The sequence below is a fragment of the Tamandua tetradactyla genome, chromosome 3 (genome assembly GCF_023851605.1).
Source record: "Tamandua tetradactyla isolate mTamTet1 chromosome 3, mTamTet1.pri, whole genome shotgun sequence".
NCBI lineage: Eukaryota > Metazoa > Chordata > Mammalia > Pilosa > Myrmecophagidae > Tamandua > Tamandua tetradactyla.
The window spans coordinates 142,671,506-142,690,368 of NC_135329.1; the positions used below are offsets into that span (position 1 = coordinate 142,671,506).

The 18,863-nt window shown below is 35.3% G+C and overlaps 1 protein-coding gene across 3 annotated transcripts in view; it reads right to left on the reverse strand.

The window, feature by feature from the left end:
- TLK1 (tousled like kinase 1) overlaps positions 1 to 18,863 on the reverse strand; it is a 168,524-nt gene that overhangs the window by 62,934 nt on the left and 86,727 nt on the right. For all 3 annotated transcript variants that reach the window (XM_077154115.1, XM_077154116.1, XM_077154117.1), the window contains exons 3-4: positions 16,996 to 17,067; positions 2,208 to 2,283 (exon numbers count right to left, since the gene is read on the reverse strand). In XM_077154115.1, the coding sequence (XP_077010230.1) occupies positions 2,208 to 2,283; positions 16,996 to 17,067 (148 nt within the window). The remainder of the gene's footprint in view (positions 1 to 2,207; positions 2,284 to 16,995; positions 17,068 to 18,863) is intronic.

The window sequence follows — 18,863 nt, forward strand, 5'->3', positions numbered from 1 at the left end:
AAATAATAATACAAAAGCTCTGGTTAATATAAACCGCATCTGTCAAACTGGCAATAATATGCTTCAATGCAAATGTATCCTGTAAAATGTGTTCTGATTTTCTAAAAAGCATTTCTGAATTAAGAGCATGTTTTTTTGGGGGGGTACATGATCTGGAATCGAACCCGGGTCTCCTGCATGAAAGGAGACCATTCTACCACTGAACCATCCATGCACCCTTATGTTTTTCTAATAAACCAGATTTGAAATATTGTTTTCATATGACCATACTGATAAAGTGAACCAACCAGGTCATTAACAGATCATACTGTTCCTTTATGAAAAGTTTTGTTCTAAAATGCACTCTTCATTGGTTTTATAAACATTGAATAAATGTGTTAAGAAATAAGGTGTTTAGAGATTTTTTTTGGGGGGGGAGGCATCAATCATTAATTGGAACTATACAGAATATAAGGTTTCTTCAAGTTCATAGACAAACTAATTGTATCATGGAATCAAAAGCTTTGTGTAATATAAACATGTACACATATATAAAGTCAATCAAGTCAACAGTAACATATTTATTAATTCATTTTATTCAATAAATATTTCTTGAGTGGTTAGTTGTACACAAAAAATTACTGTATTGAATAAAACAATATACTTAAAGGCTTAATAAACTTAAATTCTTTCCTGGAAAAATGTGGGATTTTTTGTAACTTTACTCCATCTTCAATTCCAGGGATAGACTTGATTTTTGTAAGGGTAACAATACCGCTGTTGGACACATTGGTTTTGGAATGGACCCATGACCCAATTCTGGCCAATATAATGACAGGCGATGTTTGCAATAGATTTGACGGAAGGAAGCTTGATTGTTCTTTAGGGGAAAAATTCAGAAAACCAGCCTCTAACTAAAGCAAATCAGGTGAGAAAGCTGAATTAAAGTAAATTCAATGAAAACTGGCAGCCATCATAAAACCATGAAAAAATCAGACAATTCTGTGGATAGCAGAGCAGAGATAGAGGGAAAATGTGGGTTCTTAAAGACATATATTTGATCAACCAAGCAAGAAACAGTCATATGCTTTAAAGTGAGCATTTTTAATCTGCAGCTGAAGGCACGGTAAAGTATATGTGCGTATATGGACAGGAAGGGGGAGATGGGATACAAGGGTAATTCAGTGGTAGAATTCTCGTCTGCCATGTGGGAGACTCAGGTTTGATTTCTGGCCCACACACTTACCCCCCAACCACCCCCAAAAATCAACAAATGGTACTATTCAATGGGATAGTCACATAGAAAAAGAATGAAATGTGACCCCTCCACAATACAGCTTAAAAAACAAAAAAGAAAGAGAGAGAGAAAGAGGGAACGAAAATGAGAACGAACAAGAATCTCTACTAACCAAAACAACTTGGGGGAACTAGACCAAGACCAAAAGAAGCTCAGCACAAATTGAGATTGAGTACTACACACTTAAGGAAAAGACCCTGGCATGACTTAACCCCTTCCTTCTAAAAGGATAGTTGTTACAAATAAGTTCATTGATTCCAGTGCTACACATAAACCTGTGGGCCACTGGTTAATGGCACTAGACTTTATAGCTAAGCACTGGTTACAGTATGAATAATATTACATATAACATCATCATTATACCTGGATTTAAGGGTTCAATTTAACTTACAGTGTTTAATTTGGGTGCCCCAATTAAATTACAGTACAACTTTACTGCCCAGTACATGAGATTTTATAGTCTAATGAAATAGTTTACTTAGTTCATATCACAAAAGTAAGTATGCAAGAAAGAATGAAGAACAGATGTGGAAAGAACAAACAAGTTCGTGTTTATTCTCTCAATCATTTTCTGCATAGCCTTTTCTAAATAAAAGGAAAGAGTAATAATTTGGACATTTGTTTTAACTGAGATTTTGGATATGATAGTTATCTTTCTAAGGAACCAAATAAAAAAATAAGGAAAATGTCCAAAAAGTCTAAAAGCCAAATTCATATGCTAACTACAAAAAAGATTCCAATTTTATATTATTATTTCTTATGCAAAGTATGTTTCTAAACTACTACCAATGCAGAAATTACATAATAGCTATGGAATTCACAAAAACATGAAATCCCTTACCTATCTTACAACTAAAATATTAATTGATTAAAATTCAGAATAATTAATTGTAAATGGCAACTGACTTGAAGGAAGATTTACTTCACTTACCCTGACTACTTTCATTCTGGTTTTCTGCTTTTCTCTTTCTTCCCCTGGATGATTCTGATTGTTTCTTCTCTGGTGTCTATAGAAAGCAAGTTAACAGAATTTTAAATTACAATTTTAACATACAAAAATATTATAATCAATATAAGAATTATCTTTATTTTCAAGATCAAAAACTGTTTTTGCTTATTAGTACTAATGAAATGTAAGTTTTAGCTACATACATTTATTAAAAAGACAAAATTTTCTATTATGTGAATTTTTTAAAATTCCAAGTATAGAAGACTTTACACATATTATCCGAAATTCATATTTACAGAATTTGATTTAGGGTGATGAATTAAATCTGAGAATAATTAATCTTTAAAAAGATGCCCTTCAAATTCTTGCCTAGCTAGGGAAATAATAAATAAATAAACAAATTCACCTTAAGTTTTTAACAATTAGTTTTCTATTACTCATACATATTTAGTTTATAAAAATAGATGAGAGAAGAGCTAGATATAAACCTTGAAATAAACAATTTCTACTAAATAGGACCTCAATGTCTGGCAATTATCATCAGCAAAACTCATGATAAATCAGTAGATATGCCCTAAGTTAGGGGTCAACAAACTATGGCCTGCAGGTCAAACCTAGCCCACTGCCTGTTGGTGAATAGCCAGGGAGCAAAGCATAGCTTTTACATTTTCCAAATGACAAATAAAAAACCAAGAGAAGAACTTTTTATAACTTGTAAAAATTATAAGAAATTCAAATTTCAGTGCCCATAAAAAATGGTTTATTGCAATAAAACCACATTCATTTTTGGCTGTATATGGCTACTTTCACATTACAAAGGCAAAGTTGAATAGCTGCAATAGAGACCATATTGCGCACAATCCTAAAATATATACTCTCTGGCTCTTCACCAAAATAATGACTTCTGCCCTAGATGGTAGTTCTGCCCCCAATTTGTTCCTTCAATTGACAGCAAATTCTTCCCTTAGGCTAACACAACAAGTAATTTTGGTGATGTCTGACAGACTATTGTACTCAGTCAAAAACTGATACTAAGAGCAAAAGCATAAGGCAATGGCACAGGGCTCTCAAATTTTAGAAACTTGGTAAATACTTCTAGCTTTAGAATAATATCTGAACTTAGTAGGAGCTCTATGAATACTGAATGAACAAATGAATAAATGAATAAATCACATCAAGCAACTTAAATCTCTTAAGGCATTCTGATTCTAGTTCCCAAACAAGGAAGGAACTTAATTCATATTTGATGTCTTTGAGTAGTTTTATGATTAAACAGGATAAATGATAACATATAACCTAACTCATACTGAGCATCTACTGTTTCCTTAAGTCCGATCTTGGGCATTTTATGTCCTCTCACCTCCATTTTGCCAACATTTAGATAATGGATTCAGAGAGGTTGTACAATGTTACTAATCTCTGAATTCTTTAAAGGTAGTTATATCTTCTGCACTTATACGCCTAGCGTATAGTTATTGCTCAATAAGTACACAGACAAGTACTAAATAACTTAACTCAAGGTAACACTGTTAGTGTGGCATAGCCAGGATTCAAATCCAGTTCATATAATTTCAAGATCCAAATGCTCCTTTTTGCTATGTGACACATTACACACGCTATACATCAAGAACTAAATGAATGAATCAACTAAACCAAAATATTAAATTTCACTGTTTGTAAAAAATTGCATATATATTTTCACATCAAAACCAAAGAAATCCACTCTAACTAACAATATACTCAGGAGGTAGACTGAAGTATCAGCAACTGAGGGTAGGTGGTTCATTTGTGTAACAAACTCAAATGTAACCAAACTTCTATTTTCCTAGAAATAAAAACATCACCAAATTTAAATTTCTAAGCTGACCCTTTTATAAAGAATGCCTGATCTGCCTTAAAACAAAATGGAAGAAGCCCCCCAAATAATTTATTCCAATTCTTTCCAACTTAATTTGTATTAAAAAAATGTAATTTAAGGTAAAAAAAAAATGATTTTTCAGATCAGCTTAATGTTAAACTAAATCTTTACCACAGCAGGATCACATATGAATTCAATCTTAAATCTTAAGCTACATTTGAATAAACAAAAATCACACAAAATATTGTAATTCTGAAACATTTATACTGGAAACAGCATTCTCTATCTAGAAAATTAAAGGAAATGTAACGTTCTACGTGGGTCCATATTGTTTTCTAAGGTATATTTCAAGAAACACTGGTGCAGTAATATATTGAGAGGTTACATTTTAAATGGGGGGGAGGGGTGGTTCAATTGGGATAAACAAAATTAGGCTTCTTTACTGTAAAGCTTCTCAGAACCATTAAATTGCTAACATGTACCGACAATCTTCCATCTCCAAGGTGTGGTGGTGGGAGTAGAGTGAGGGTGGAGTGAGAGGGGCACATAGAATATGTAGAAATTCTCAGACTTATTTGGGATAACATTCTTTGAATATGTCACTAGACATACACTTCAGAATACTTATTTTAAAGACATGTATATTACTTTATGTGGGATTAGAGTTATGTACCCCAGAAAAACATGTTCTTAAATCTAATCCATTCATGCGGATGTGAATCCAATGCTAAGTAGAACCTTTTGATGAGGTTACTTCAGTTAAGATACAGCCCACCTCTAATCAGGATGAAGCCTAATCCTATTACCTTAGTCTTTTAGAAGCAGAATGAAATTCAGACAGAAAGAGGAAAGAGACAGACACAGAAAGGAGAGGCTGAACATCAATGGAACTTGGAAGAAAAGGGAAGAGACCAAGAGATGCTGCTATGTGCCTTGCCATGCAATAAGGTAAGGACCAAGGATCACCAGCAGCCAGCCCCAGAACACCACAGTCTCAGGAGAGAAAGCATCACCTTGCTGACACCTTTGATTTGGGCTTTTTACCAATCAAAACATGAGCAAATAAATTCCTATTGTTTGACCTGACCCATTTCATGTTACCTGCTTAAGCAGCCTAGGAAACTATAAAAGTTTGTAAAAGTCTTTCCTCCAAGGAAAAATTTCTATAAATTTAACATTTTCTACATGGAGAAGCAGGACAGCCATTTGGGAGAAATGCCACTTTGTTTTAAAAAAGACAAAATGCGTAACGATTACCGTAAAGAGAAAAAGGCGACAGGTTTACCTCTTTTAAATCAGAGAAGAATTTGAGCATGAAGAAAAGGGGAAAAATGCTAAGACAAATTAATTTTAAGACTGTAATATATGACTAATTGTGGGATAAGAAGCTGGAAAATGGTAATAAAAACTGAAGAACTAAATAAAGTAAAAGATGAGAATGGGAATTAGCCAATAAAGTAAATGTTTCCATTATAAACATATTGTTTTGTCCCTTCCCATGAACTTTATTCTTTTTTCCACTCATGTGCTAATATTACTACACTGTGCTGACCTTTGGCGTTGTTCTCACCAGACTCATAAAATTTCTTTTTAAAAAGCAAGTATCATTAATAAACAGTGCCTCAGAATCAAACTCTGGGTCCATCATTTACCATAACCTTCAGCATATTATTTAACCCAAAACTTGATTTAAACATATTTATATAGGGAGAGGAGAACAGTGGGGATTAAAAGCACAATATACACACTCAGCAGAGCATTCCACACAAAGTAGGTATTCAATAAATGTGATAAGTGTCCCCAAATTCTCTTGTCTGAATGGTTATCCTTTTCTCCTATCACCCAAAAAATCCATACACTTTTATGTTTTAAAACTTTAAACTTTGGGCCCTCCCCAAACAAGATGGTGGAGTGAGATGCATCAAAGCTGTCTGGTCACAGAGGTTTTGAACAATCAGCAAGAACAGGCAAAAATATCTTTCTCAAAGCTCCAGAAAACAGTTAAAGGATTGCAGCAGTGAGGCAATGGCTGAATCAAGAAAAAGGCATCTTAAAAGTGGTAAGATCTTGTGGCACTGGCCTGTACTCCTACTGCAGATCCATTGGTACCAGCTCTGAAAAGAGGAAAGTAACCCTCAAGCACACATTAAGAGCATGTATATCTGGCCCATTCTGGGTGGTAGCAGGCTGAGGGATTTGTGTCCCCAGAACTTGTGTGTAAATGAAGAAATTCCCAGGGCCACATGTGCAAAGCACTCAGAAAGGATCAGGGCAGCCCCTAGGCTTTGGCCTTAAGCTAATCTCCAAACTCATTGACGGATATGCTCTGAAGGAAAGGACACACACAGGTCAATCTGCAAAAATGGGAAAGGTATTTTCTTTTTTGTTAGCTCCTAGCATTCAAGGAAAGCTCTGTCATAACACTAGTTGGATACCAGCTTAAGGAAGAGATACCTCAGAGTAGAAGATTCCAGTGATAACACAAAATATCAAAATGTCTGGATTTCAACAAAAGATCATAAAACATACAAAGAAATAGGAAATAATGGCCCAGGCAAAGGAGACAAAAGAGTAAAGCTTTAGAAACCATCAAAGAAGAATATCAGACCTGGGACACACTAGACACGGATTTTTAAAAAATGGTCCTAATTATGCTCACGGACCAAAAAAAAAAGGAAATCAGGAAAATGACAGATGAACACAAAGAGAACATCAACAGAGAAGGAGAGAGAAATTATGAAAACGAACCAAATAGAGCTGAAGTCCACAGCCAGTAACAGAAATTGAGCAGAAGAATGAAAGTGAACAGAGCTTGCGGAGCCTGGGGGACACCTTCAAGCATTCTAATACATGTATGTGGGATTCCCAGAAGGAGAGAAAAAGGGGCATTATTTCAAAGAAATAATGGCTGAAAACTTTTCAAATCTAATGATAAATCTAATTACACACATAGAAAACATTCAATAAACTCTAAACAGGATAAACCCAAATAGAATCACACCACAGCAATCAAAACCGTCAGATGTGAAAGATAAAAGAAAGAATTCTAAAAGCCACAAGAGAAAAGTAACATGTCACCCACAAAGGAGCCTCATGGAAGCAAGAAGGCAGCAAGATGACATATTTGGTTGGCTTTTCTATATCCGGCAAAACTGTCTATCAAAAATGAGGGGGGAATTAAGACATTCCCAGATTAACAAAAGCTGAAGGAGTTGTCACCACTAGACCAGCCCTATAAGAGATGCTGAAGAGAGAGTTCTACGGGTTGAAAAGAAATGACAACAGATATCAGATTGAAGCTGCAAGAAGAAATACAGATAAAAGTAATGACATGGGTAAACATAAACGGCAGTACTATTGTATTTTTGTTTTTTAATACCACTTTTTACTTCCTACTGACCTAAAAGACAGTTTGACAGCTCCTCAGGAAGCTAAGTGTAGAACTGCCATATGATCTGGCAATACCATTGCTAGGTATCTACTCAGAGGACATGAAGGCAATAACACAAATGGATATTTGCACACCAGTGTTTAAAGCAGCATTATTTACAACTGCCAAGAGATGGAAACAGCCCAAATATCCATCAACAGACTAGTGGCTAAACAAGCAGTGGTATATACATATGATGGAATATTATGCAGCTGCTAAGATAGAACACAGTCATGAAGCATGTAACAACGTGGATGGACCTTGAGGACATTATGCTGTGTGAGATTAGCCAGAAACAAGATTAGCCAAGGACAAATACTGTATGGTCTCACTGATATGAACTAACATTAATGAATGAACTTGGAGATTTTCAATTAAGAACAGAGGTCATCGGGAGAGAGACAGGGCAGATACTGGGTAACTGGAGCTGAAGGGGTACAGATTGTGCAACAGTACTGATGATAAAAATTCAGAATGGATAGCACAATACTACCTGATTGTAGCACAATAATGTAAGTACACTGAATGAAGCTGAATGTGAGAATGATAGAGGGAGGAGGGCTGGGGGCATATATGAAACCAGAAGGAAAAACAGAAGATAAAGACTGAGATGGTATAATCGAGGAATGCCTAGAGTGTACAATAATAGTGACTAAATGAATAAATTAAAAAACGTTATTGCATAAGGAAAAAAAAAAAAGACAAATGTGTAAAATCTAATGACAGATCAATGGTTTTGGACTCATAATGAATAAACATATAATTTTTGACAAGAACGATATAAAGGTGGGGCAACAGAAGGGTACAGGAATATAGTTTGTAAATACTTTGACATTAGGTTGATATCAAAGCAAACTAGACTGTTATACATTTACGAGGTTAAATTTACACCCATGGTAACAACAAAGAAAATATTAGAGAATATTCAAGCTCTAAGAGACAGTATTAGATCCACATTTGTTTTTCAGTTCACTTTTCTTTCGAAGAGACTATGGATATGCATTACTCAAGGAGGACAGATCCACGTCCTTTGCTATAAAGTCGATACACCATATTTAAGGGACAGGCACTCTAATTTGTAGCTAAGAGTATTCTTTCATGTATAATGGTGGAATTAAGCATAGTTTTCTCTTTTTAAATGAAACGAAAAGTTACAAAATAATTCCAGATATTTCACGAGAACGTTTAAGTCCTATAGTTGGTAAGTTTTATTATTAGACTTAAAGGAGAGAAAAAAACATATTAACATTCCCCTACTGAGTAAATATATGTATTTATTATGTTATAAGAGACACTGTTTCCCCTGTATACAAAGAATACTCCTCTTCAAAACAATATCATTAATCACTATCTTAGTATAACAATTGACAAGATAATAATTCTTAGTATAAGTTTTAGTTTGGCTCACCTAAAAGAAGCAGCAAAGTAAGGAAATTTTACCATCAGGAAGATGCACAAAAGCTAGTCAGAGGAGCCCATCAAGTATAACAACAAAGATCATTTAACAAGCTGAAACATTTTGGAAAATAATTTAGAGAGCAGGATACTAAGAATATTCCTTAAACTTAATGACAGCACTCACTAGATGTCTAATATCTTCAGAACCTGAACAGACTTAAACAGAAGAAAGCCAAAGCAAAGTAATTTCTTCAGGAGGGAACAGCCAAAAAATATATAATTTTCAGAGATATTTAACTTACAAATTAGCAAATTCATCATGTTTCAAGTTCTCCTCTTTCATACTAGGTACTCAGACTAAGATATTAAAGAAAAAATTTGTCTAGATTATAAGAAACTTACATACAGATCATTTATATTTTAATGAATGATTTAAAATCAATCTAAAATTTAAGACCTGTATTACCTTTATTTGCAAACAGAACTGTAACTTTTAAACAATCTACAGTATCTGAATGTTCAAAGCTAAACACTATAGAGAAAAAAAAGAATGAAAACGCAGAGATGGGCAGCTATATACAACAAGGTGTAAAAAGGAAATATTGTTATCACTCTCAGAATTTAGTTTATTCACTTTTATCAGGAAGATGATGCATTTAATCTACTTACACATATTAATGTGCAATTTTGAAATACCTTCTTCAAAAAAGGAGATTTTATAAAGAAATCTATTAAAGAACTCTATATTTGGTATTGCTAGTTCTAGAAATCAAAATAATAATGCACCTAAAACCAGGTACAGGGCGGGCCACGGTGGCTCAGCAGGCAAGAATGCTTGTCTGCCATGCCAGAGGACCCGGGTTCGATTACCGGTGTCTGCCCATGTAAAAAAAAAAAAAAAAACAAAAAAAAAAAACAGGTACAAACTAGTTTTCGGTCCAAGTCCCTAGTGTTCTTAATTTCTTCTTCCTACAAAACATGGAGATAGAGTCACACACAATGCAGCCTTTAAAAAAACATTTATAAAAGAAGCAAAGCAGCAATGTTTCAGAGGACCACCAACACAACTTCAATTCAGATGGGGGGAAAATCTGATTTAAATTCCAAGATTATTTATAGAAACTTAGTTCAAATGAGAGAACAATCAGACCTTCTTTAATAAAACAGTTTGCATTAAACAAGTTAGAGGAAAAGTAAGACAATCGAATTACCCTATCTTCTTTTAGGACAATCACAGCTTTCTGGAAGTAGAACTAATTTAAACTTCTAGATCCAACAACTGTCCCAGCTTCCAAATATCCATAGCTTAAAAATCCTAAATAACTTATAAGTTCTAAAATATACCTAAATAAAAATAAAAATAAAAGATAGGCAGTAATCCAAGGCAAGTGAGTAGAGTCAAGGATTTCAAAATAATCCAGTACAAATAAAACAAAACTTTGACTCTAGGAGGAGACAGAGTTATTTAAAATTGTCCAACTCTTATACAGGTTATACAGAAGTATTACAAAAGATGAATATTAAAGCTAAGTTGAGGCATGTGGTAGTTAGATTCAGTTGTCAACTTGGCCAGGTGAGCATACCTATTTCTGTTGCTGCAGACATAAACCAATGGTACATGAATCTCATCTATTGCTAATTACATCTGCAGTCGGCTAGGAGGCGTGTCTGGGGCAATGAGTGACATTTGACTTAATTGGCTGGTGCTTAAATGAGAGAACGCAATGTAGCACAGCTAAGCAGCTTGGCATTCCTCATCTCAGCACTTGCAGCTCAGCCCAGGCCCTTGGAGATGGAGAAAGAAATCACCCCGGGGAAAGTTGTTGGAACCCAGGGGCCTGGAGAGAAGACCAGCAGAGACCATCCTGTGCCTTCCACGTAAGAAAGAACCTCAGTGGAAAGTTAGCTGCCTTTCCTCTGAAGAACCAACAAAATAAATCCCCTTTTATTAAAAGCCAATCCATCTCTGGTGTGTTGCATTCCGGCAGCTAGCAAACTAGAACAAGGCATAAGCAGAATTATTTGACTTTCACCTCCCTTACAAACATGATTTTGTAGCATTTGTACGTAAGCACAAATATACAGACATAATTGTGCTTCTCCAACTTTGTTTATTAAAGATGACATAATTCAATGGCATTTGTATTTAGTCACAAATAGCCCAACCTCAGTAAGAAATAAAATAAAGCAGAGAAATATATTCTAAGACATCTAAAAAGAAAGGTAGGAAGGAGGAATGGTTATGGTTATTAATAAACATTAGAAATTCCAAAAGGGCTAGAAGATAATAATTTATCTTAGGGGTAGCGTAGAAGTAGGGATAGCAATTACAGGAGAGTCTTTGTCTTTAGAAAGGGAAGGGTTCTCTAAGGAGAACTACAAGTAGATGGATCAAGAAATGAATCAAGGCAGGTTCTAAAAGTCTGAAAACATTAATAACCAAGAAACATGGGCTCCTTCTCTTGTGCTCATAAAATAATCCAGACTTTTAGTCAGCAGAAGACCTACAGACCACATTTCTAATTCTTTCTGAGGTAGGTTAGAGCAGGGAACTGAGAGGGGAGAGAGATAGGTGAAGAAGCCCTTGAGCAAGGACAGTTAATCAAGGTCAGGAGAGCCTGTCCTGCATAGACAACCTACCTTGGGCTATCAAACTCTGCAACACACATGGAGGCAGCTGACCTGCACAAATGCTATCTACCACCAATTCTTCTTTCAAAACATGGAGATAAAAAATCACACACGATGTATTCTCTTAAAAAAAAATGTTTTAGGCAACACCCTAGAGAAAAGGGAAGGTAGGAAAAAGAGACCTGAACAGGGAGAGGGAGGGGAAATAAGTAAAACTAAGCAATAAACGGTACCTCATTCAGGGACCCTACCTGAATGAATTATCTATGATCACACTCGAGTATCAACAAAGGAAGAAGAAGGGGAGGGCTGTAAAATAAAAGCATACTGTCCCACAGTGCCAGGGCCTCTCCCCTCTTCTCTTGAAAAGTGCCCACATGCTCTTCTGCATGTATACTTAATAAATTTTTTGCCTTCCTACTCAATCTGTGCTGTGCCCCTGAACTGTTTCTCATGGCATACCCAAGAACCTAGGAACCCAAAGCTGGCAACAATTGGGCATTTTCAACATTCACATAAAGGATGAGTGTCCATCTCTCCAACTTTTCCCTTTCTCCTCAAACCTACAACCCACTCATTCTTCTTTCCTTCCAGCTGATAACCTCTAGGAGATAAGGTTATCAGCTATCCAAGTTCATCTGTCTATTCCCAATTCAGAGGAAAGATGTTCCTGTTCCTATCCAAGACCAACCCTCTCTTCTACACTTTGCTTGTCTCCAACACAGCTCTGTGATCCTCTCCTTAGCATATGTCAAGTCAGTTCCATTCTAAACACTATCTCATTTCCTTGAGTGAAGATTCTGCCAAAAGCATTCAATACTTACTTTTACTTTAACCGAAAAGTTAGGATTTAGGGATGATAATGATTACCAAAAGATTAAAAAGATATTCCTCTTTACTTTCTGGTATATCAAAATAAACAGAGGGAAATACCTGAACTCTCTGAAGTCTACCCAAATGCCTTGATTTCTGATAATGATTGCATAGCTTTCATCTTGTGACCTTGTGATTATAAAAACCTGATGACTGACTCTCACTTACACTTGTAAAACTTTTAATAACAAGGGCAAACCCCCTAATGCTAACGGCAGAACTTAAAAACAGCTCAGAACTAACCACTGCCTAGGTTCTAGCACAGTTCCACTCCTCTACATTTGTACATTGTTTCTGCCCATACTTGCTATTGAAACGGTAATGACTTCAACTCCCCTTGTCTGAAATCATGAAAACCTTGAAGTCCTTAGACTTCAGGAGACAGATTTTTAGGCCCATAGGCCATCTGATCTTCCGCTTCACACCTAGCAATAAACTCTATCTTTGAAACCTGGTGTCATGGATTGGCTGTTATGTGCACTGGTCAGAAAATCTTGTCTGGCATCATTACTATTCTTCCTTTCCAATCACTCCTTAATCAACTATAAGCTAGCATCTTGTTTCCATTATGCTACTAAAACTAATCCTAAATCACTTTTTACAGTTATTATCTTAACTGACTTCTGTGACATTTGATTTTACGAATTATTCCCATCCTTTACTTTCTCCTGTTTTTCTTCCTATCTTACCCAGCCTCCTTAACAAGCTAACCACTTTTTCTCCAGCACACCCATGCTACCTGTCTTTACATGCTAACATTTCCTAATATTACACATTGACTTCATCTACAGCAGCAGTTTTCAAATTTTTTTTTTTATCTTGGGACCCCTCTACAACTCTTAAAAGTGGTAGAAGACTCCAAAGAGCTTTTATGTATATGTGGGTTATCACTACAGAAATTTACTATTTTAGAAACTAGAACTGAAAGATTTTAAAACACTAGAATATACAAGAACACAATCCAGAAATGTTTAGATCAATGATATCACCAAAGGTCATAATGGAAATTTCCACTGTGAACTAAGGAGGTAATGATAGTAAAAAATGCAAATAATGTCAGCATTATTATAAAAGAGGCACATAATGTCTTAGCATTATTATAAAAATCATTTGACTTCCCCGAAAATCTCAAGAGACCCTCAGGATCCTCAGACCAAACTTTGAGATCCGCTTACCCACAAACAACTCTTTAACTAGCACCTGTACCAAAGACTCTTAAGACCTCATCTCAATCCCACCTTTATCCTGAATACCAGATATAGCTTCTACTGCCATCCAATCCATCTCTATTTGGTCATTCCATAAGTAGTTCAAATTTAGTACGTCCAGAATCTGATTCACCACATCCTAAGATAAATCTATTCATCTTCCTTCTGTGTTGTCTGCCTCACTAACAGGCACTATGGATCACCTAAACTAGTCTATAAATAATCTCAGATGCCTCCCTTTCCTTGTTTCCCCTCATCCAAAGTCATCACACCCTACTGATTCTATTTCTTAAATCTGGTAGAATCCCAGTAGCTTCTTAGAAATGCAAACTGAATCAGACCTACTCCAGACCTACCAAATCAGAATCTGTATTTTACTAAGACTTTAAGAACCCTTGGCAGTCTATTTGCACATTAAAGTTAGAGAAACATAGCCCTGGGTAGTGATAAGCAACAGTTACCAAAGTTAAAGAATCTGAAGAAGACAAAACCAAAAGGCAAAGTTGAGAACTCTCCCCACTTGAAGTTTTTCTTCCCCTATCAAACCTTGGAGGTTTGTAAATAAGGCAATATCCTTGAACTAAGTGATCTCTCTAATAGGTTTCATTTCCCTTCCACACTATACTCTACATTGCCACCTGAAGGAGCCTTCTACAACACTAACTTTGTCTGTTTTATCTGCTTCAATGGCTCTCTATCACCTAATAAAATCCAAACTCCTATGAATTTCATTCAAAGGCCTTCAAAACCTGATCCCTGCCTCGCCTTTCATCATTCTCCCTTATAACCCCTATACCAGAGGTTTGCAAACCAGTGGAAACATCCAGGCAGCTTGATTGGTATTTTGGTAAAAGTACAGCCAGGGCTGAGAATCCCTTCCCTGTGTTTTGAGTCAAGCCACTTGCCATGCATCCATGCAAAAACAAAAGCAAAAGCATATATCCTAGTCTCTCTGCCTGACTTCTCAAATTTGCATTTGTGCTCAGGGACATGTTTCACAGCTTTCTTAAGAAAGGAGCTCTTGCTCTTTGTTCCTAGGGGACCTTGTACTTACAACCCACACTGCTTATGAGTAGTCTGTTTAAAACTGATTTCATCTGAAGGCAGAAATTGTAGCTTATTCATCTTTATACTCCTGTGCTTGGGCACAGAGACTATATTGAATTTTTGGACCCTGTTGAACAGAACTAGAGTGATGCAAAATAAAACAAAGCAAAACAAATACCTTCCTACATACCAGGTGATTTCATTAATAAGAGCGAAAACCTATTCATTTTACAACACTACATTTAGAAATAAAAGGCAAATTCATATACAAAGTAACATTCAAATAAGAAAAATTTCAGTTGAGGCAGATTCAATAAAAATAACAGTGACTATCAGATGCTTTTCAGTTTTAATAGTAAAAGGATGGAAAAAAGGAGGGTTCTGGGTTTTAGAAAAGAGTATTGGATAGAAGGGTTGGAAGCAGAGAAAAGGAGAGTGGTAAAAAGCTAAAGTTTTCAAAAACCTAAGAAAGAGATAACAGATAAGCCCAATTAATGAATCAAAATAGCAGGATATGTACATTATTTATTTTAAATATGGAAATAAATACCAGGAATAAAAGCTGAAGGAATAGAGTGCAGCTGCTGTGGGACAGGGGTGGATAATAGAAGACTGCTAATTTTTTAAAAAATTTTTTAGTACTATTTATTCACAAAAACAAAAATTATCATTTAAAAAATGTAATGGACCAGGGGATGGAGTAGCAAAAGAATAAAATAACATTAGAAGACAATGGAATACATCATTAACTTTATTACTAGGTGTACGCTGAATCGTACCAGGAAAAACAGATGTATATCTAGTCCACAACTGTGTACTCCCAACAACTTTACTTAATGCCCTATGAATAAATGTATTTTTATGTTTTGCTATAAAAAGCATCCATCAAACCACCAGATATGATGAACAGAAAAGAGAATATAATATCTAAAATTATTTTGTTGCCCTTCATAATACAAAAACTTATGAAAGAAGAGGCATGTGAAATTACTAAGTACACCCAACTCTGTAAAAATACCAAGAAATGTTTCAAAGCCCCAGGAAATGTAAAATGAAAACATTCTTGATAATAGGTTTTCAAAAACTGCACTTCCTAGATCTAAACCTACAATTTTTGAGGACTTAGTATAAGTGTGTTCATTTGAAAATACTAAACTGTGATCATCTCGAGCTAAAGGGGCTACTAAAGCTTACCTCACGGGAACCTACTGCAGATAAAGTCCCGTCACTTGCACAGTCCTTTCAGCTGCCTGCCAGTTGTCTCTGTGGAAGGGAAAGCCTGATGAGTGAGAGCCCTGTGCCACACTCCTCTGAAGTGTCAAAGTGCCTCTATATAACTGCACAAAACTGTCCACCTATAGATTCCTAGATGCTTTCAAATAATACAGGGCTTAAAAAGATGCCACCTTTGGCCTTTCCTTTCCACTAAACACCAAAACCAAATATCTAAGGCTTACTAAGTTTTAATGGCCTACTGGTATTATCAAGGTGATATATATATACATATATATACACACACACATATACACTAACCCAAGCAGAAACAAAACTAAAATGGATCAGGAAGAAATAAGTTAGCATTGTCAGGAAAAACATACACACACACACGCGCGCACATTAAAGAATTTAATAAGTGACAGAACTCTAAAATCCGAGGAGATAAAATATTATAAGCTATATCCACAAAAAGTGAAGTTGCAGCATCAACAAATGAATGCTAACACCCAAAGAACTTCCAGTCTAGACATTTAAAAAGATGCCTCTAAATATATCATGCTAAAATCTATACCATGGCTCCAAATGCCTACTTATAAAATCTCTTGGTGGGGTTAATAACTGGACAGGGGAAGGGGAGTCTTCAGATTTTATAAAATATGAGAAGTGAAAACCAATAGCACGATTCCACAAAGAAATCCTAAAAACGGGGAAAAATGTGTACTGTACCACAGAAAGTACACAAACCATTACCAGAATCAAAGTATAAGGGAAGTATAACAAGAAATAAAAGGAAATTAAGAAACTCAATGTATTTAGAAAACCACCTTTATCTCAGAGTTATGAATGGCTAATAACTATTAGGGATATCTATACTACTAATGTACAAGTTCAGTTACATAACCAAAGAAACTATATTTTCTTTCAAATGCTAAATACAGTCTTCAGTCTGAATGTTGTGTTTCATAAGGAAGAAAAAATACTCCAACAAGAAACTTAAAAAGCATTAACCTTTAGCACAAGGATTGAAGGAAAAAACCCCATGCAAATACAAAAAGGCAACTCCAGCTTTTACTTTAGTAGCACCATATTTAAAAAGAAATGACTTACCTCTAATTCTTTGTCACTTAAAGATCCCAAGCTTCCAAAACTATGATTAGAGCTTTCATTATTTGTTGAGGCCTGTTAAAAATTTTTTAAAAAGTAAAAGTTAGCAGTAATTTTAAATAAATATATTATAAAGGTAGACAATCTATCTCCATAAATGAAAATAAAGTATGATTCCATTAAGCCAGGAAGCCATATAAAGTAAAAATAAATAATACCAAGTACTTTATGCTATAAAAACCTCAGAAAATCTTATCAAGTAAATAAAGTACCGCTATGTTTCAGGAATTGACTTATGTTAGCTGATTTTCTGGAACACCAAATTAAAGAGCAAAGGAACTGGACCCTCTGTTAGGATAAGGTCCCTATTATTACCCAATGTATAAAACCAATGCTTTCTTTAACTGAAAATTATTACTTGTGCTCAATCTGTTTCATAATCTTATCAATTTCATCATATGCCCCCTACACCCCTTTGTCTTTCTTTGTATTAACAAACCAGACAGTTCTTGACTTTATGTTTATTAAGGCTTAATCTTTTAAGAAAATCTTGGGCCATCTTGACCATATTACATGCTTTGTTCAAGAGTTTGTCCATTTCCTTTATAATATACTTTGAATTGTGAAAAAAAGAAATAAGCCACTGTTCTGTTGGACGATGCCTGATTTGTTTCTAATTTACTTCTATGATTCCTATCATTTTGCTGACTTTTTCGACTATTAGAACATTAGATAAATATCTTCCAGAGGCTATGGCATATATGCCAAAGATAACAGACACATGGAATAACTCCATGTGCAAGCAGGTGAACTGAAATCCCTATGTTCCCCTTCCATTTGTTAAGAGCAGCTGCCAATCATACTATTAAAAGGTCACAACCTGATCTATACTCATCCTTGATAAATGTCCAAACTGATACCTCTAAGTCATAAATTTAAGTAAACAAAATTTATAAAATGTTTACTGCATACATGTTCAGTACTATGCTGGGCATTGTAAAGGCAGTTTTCAACACAGGACTGCACTTCAACTGATTACAATTTAAGTACTACTTGGAGGAAAGTTATAATCTAATTAGGGCAAGACTATCAAACTTGAAACAACACCATCAACACACAAGGGGTGATACAATAGGAAAGACTAGGGCAATGGAGGCTTCTATTAGGAAAGACTAGGGCAATGAAGGCTGCTATCAACATCCCTAAATCATTACATTAAAATGTTTAAAACTAAATAGTAAACCAAAAACCCACACAAAAAAAAGTACAAACAAACTAGTGGCAAAGACTCCATGTGAATCTCCCCATAAAAGCAAGTGGGGACACATCACCAGCAACCACAATACCTACAGAGATCGTATTCTGTATAGGAGGATGCAGACACAGGGTTTGCAATAGATCTTGGAAGAACAGACTCTCCAAATAGCAAGAGGTATTCACCAAAACCAGCAGATCAATTTGATCATAGAAACTGTAACTGGAAGAGTATAGGCCCTTTCTGTGAGGGATCCACGGTGAGGTCTAAAGAAGTTGAAACAGACTAGCCTCTATAAACTCTTGAAATTGATTCCTCCTTATCAGGTCGCCACAGGGAAGTTAATATATTGGATATGGAATCAAAATTGAGCAAGAAAAGTACGACAGAGATAAAGGAAAGAGAATCTCCAAATAAAAGTGAAGAGAACTGAGCTTAGAAATCTCTGAAAGCAAATGCCTCAAAATTTTGAAGAATGCCTCTCCCCAAAAACACAGCAGAGAGAACTTTGTGCAAAAAGTGATCCTGAAAGTCCATGAAAATCAATTTCACATAAAAACAAGCAAGAGAAAACGATGCAGCTAAATCTCATAAAATTTTATGAGAAAAAAAGAGA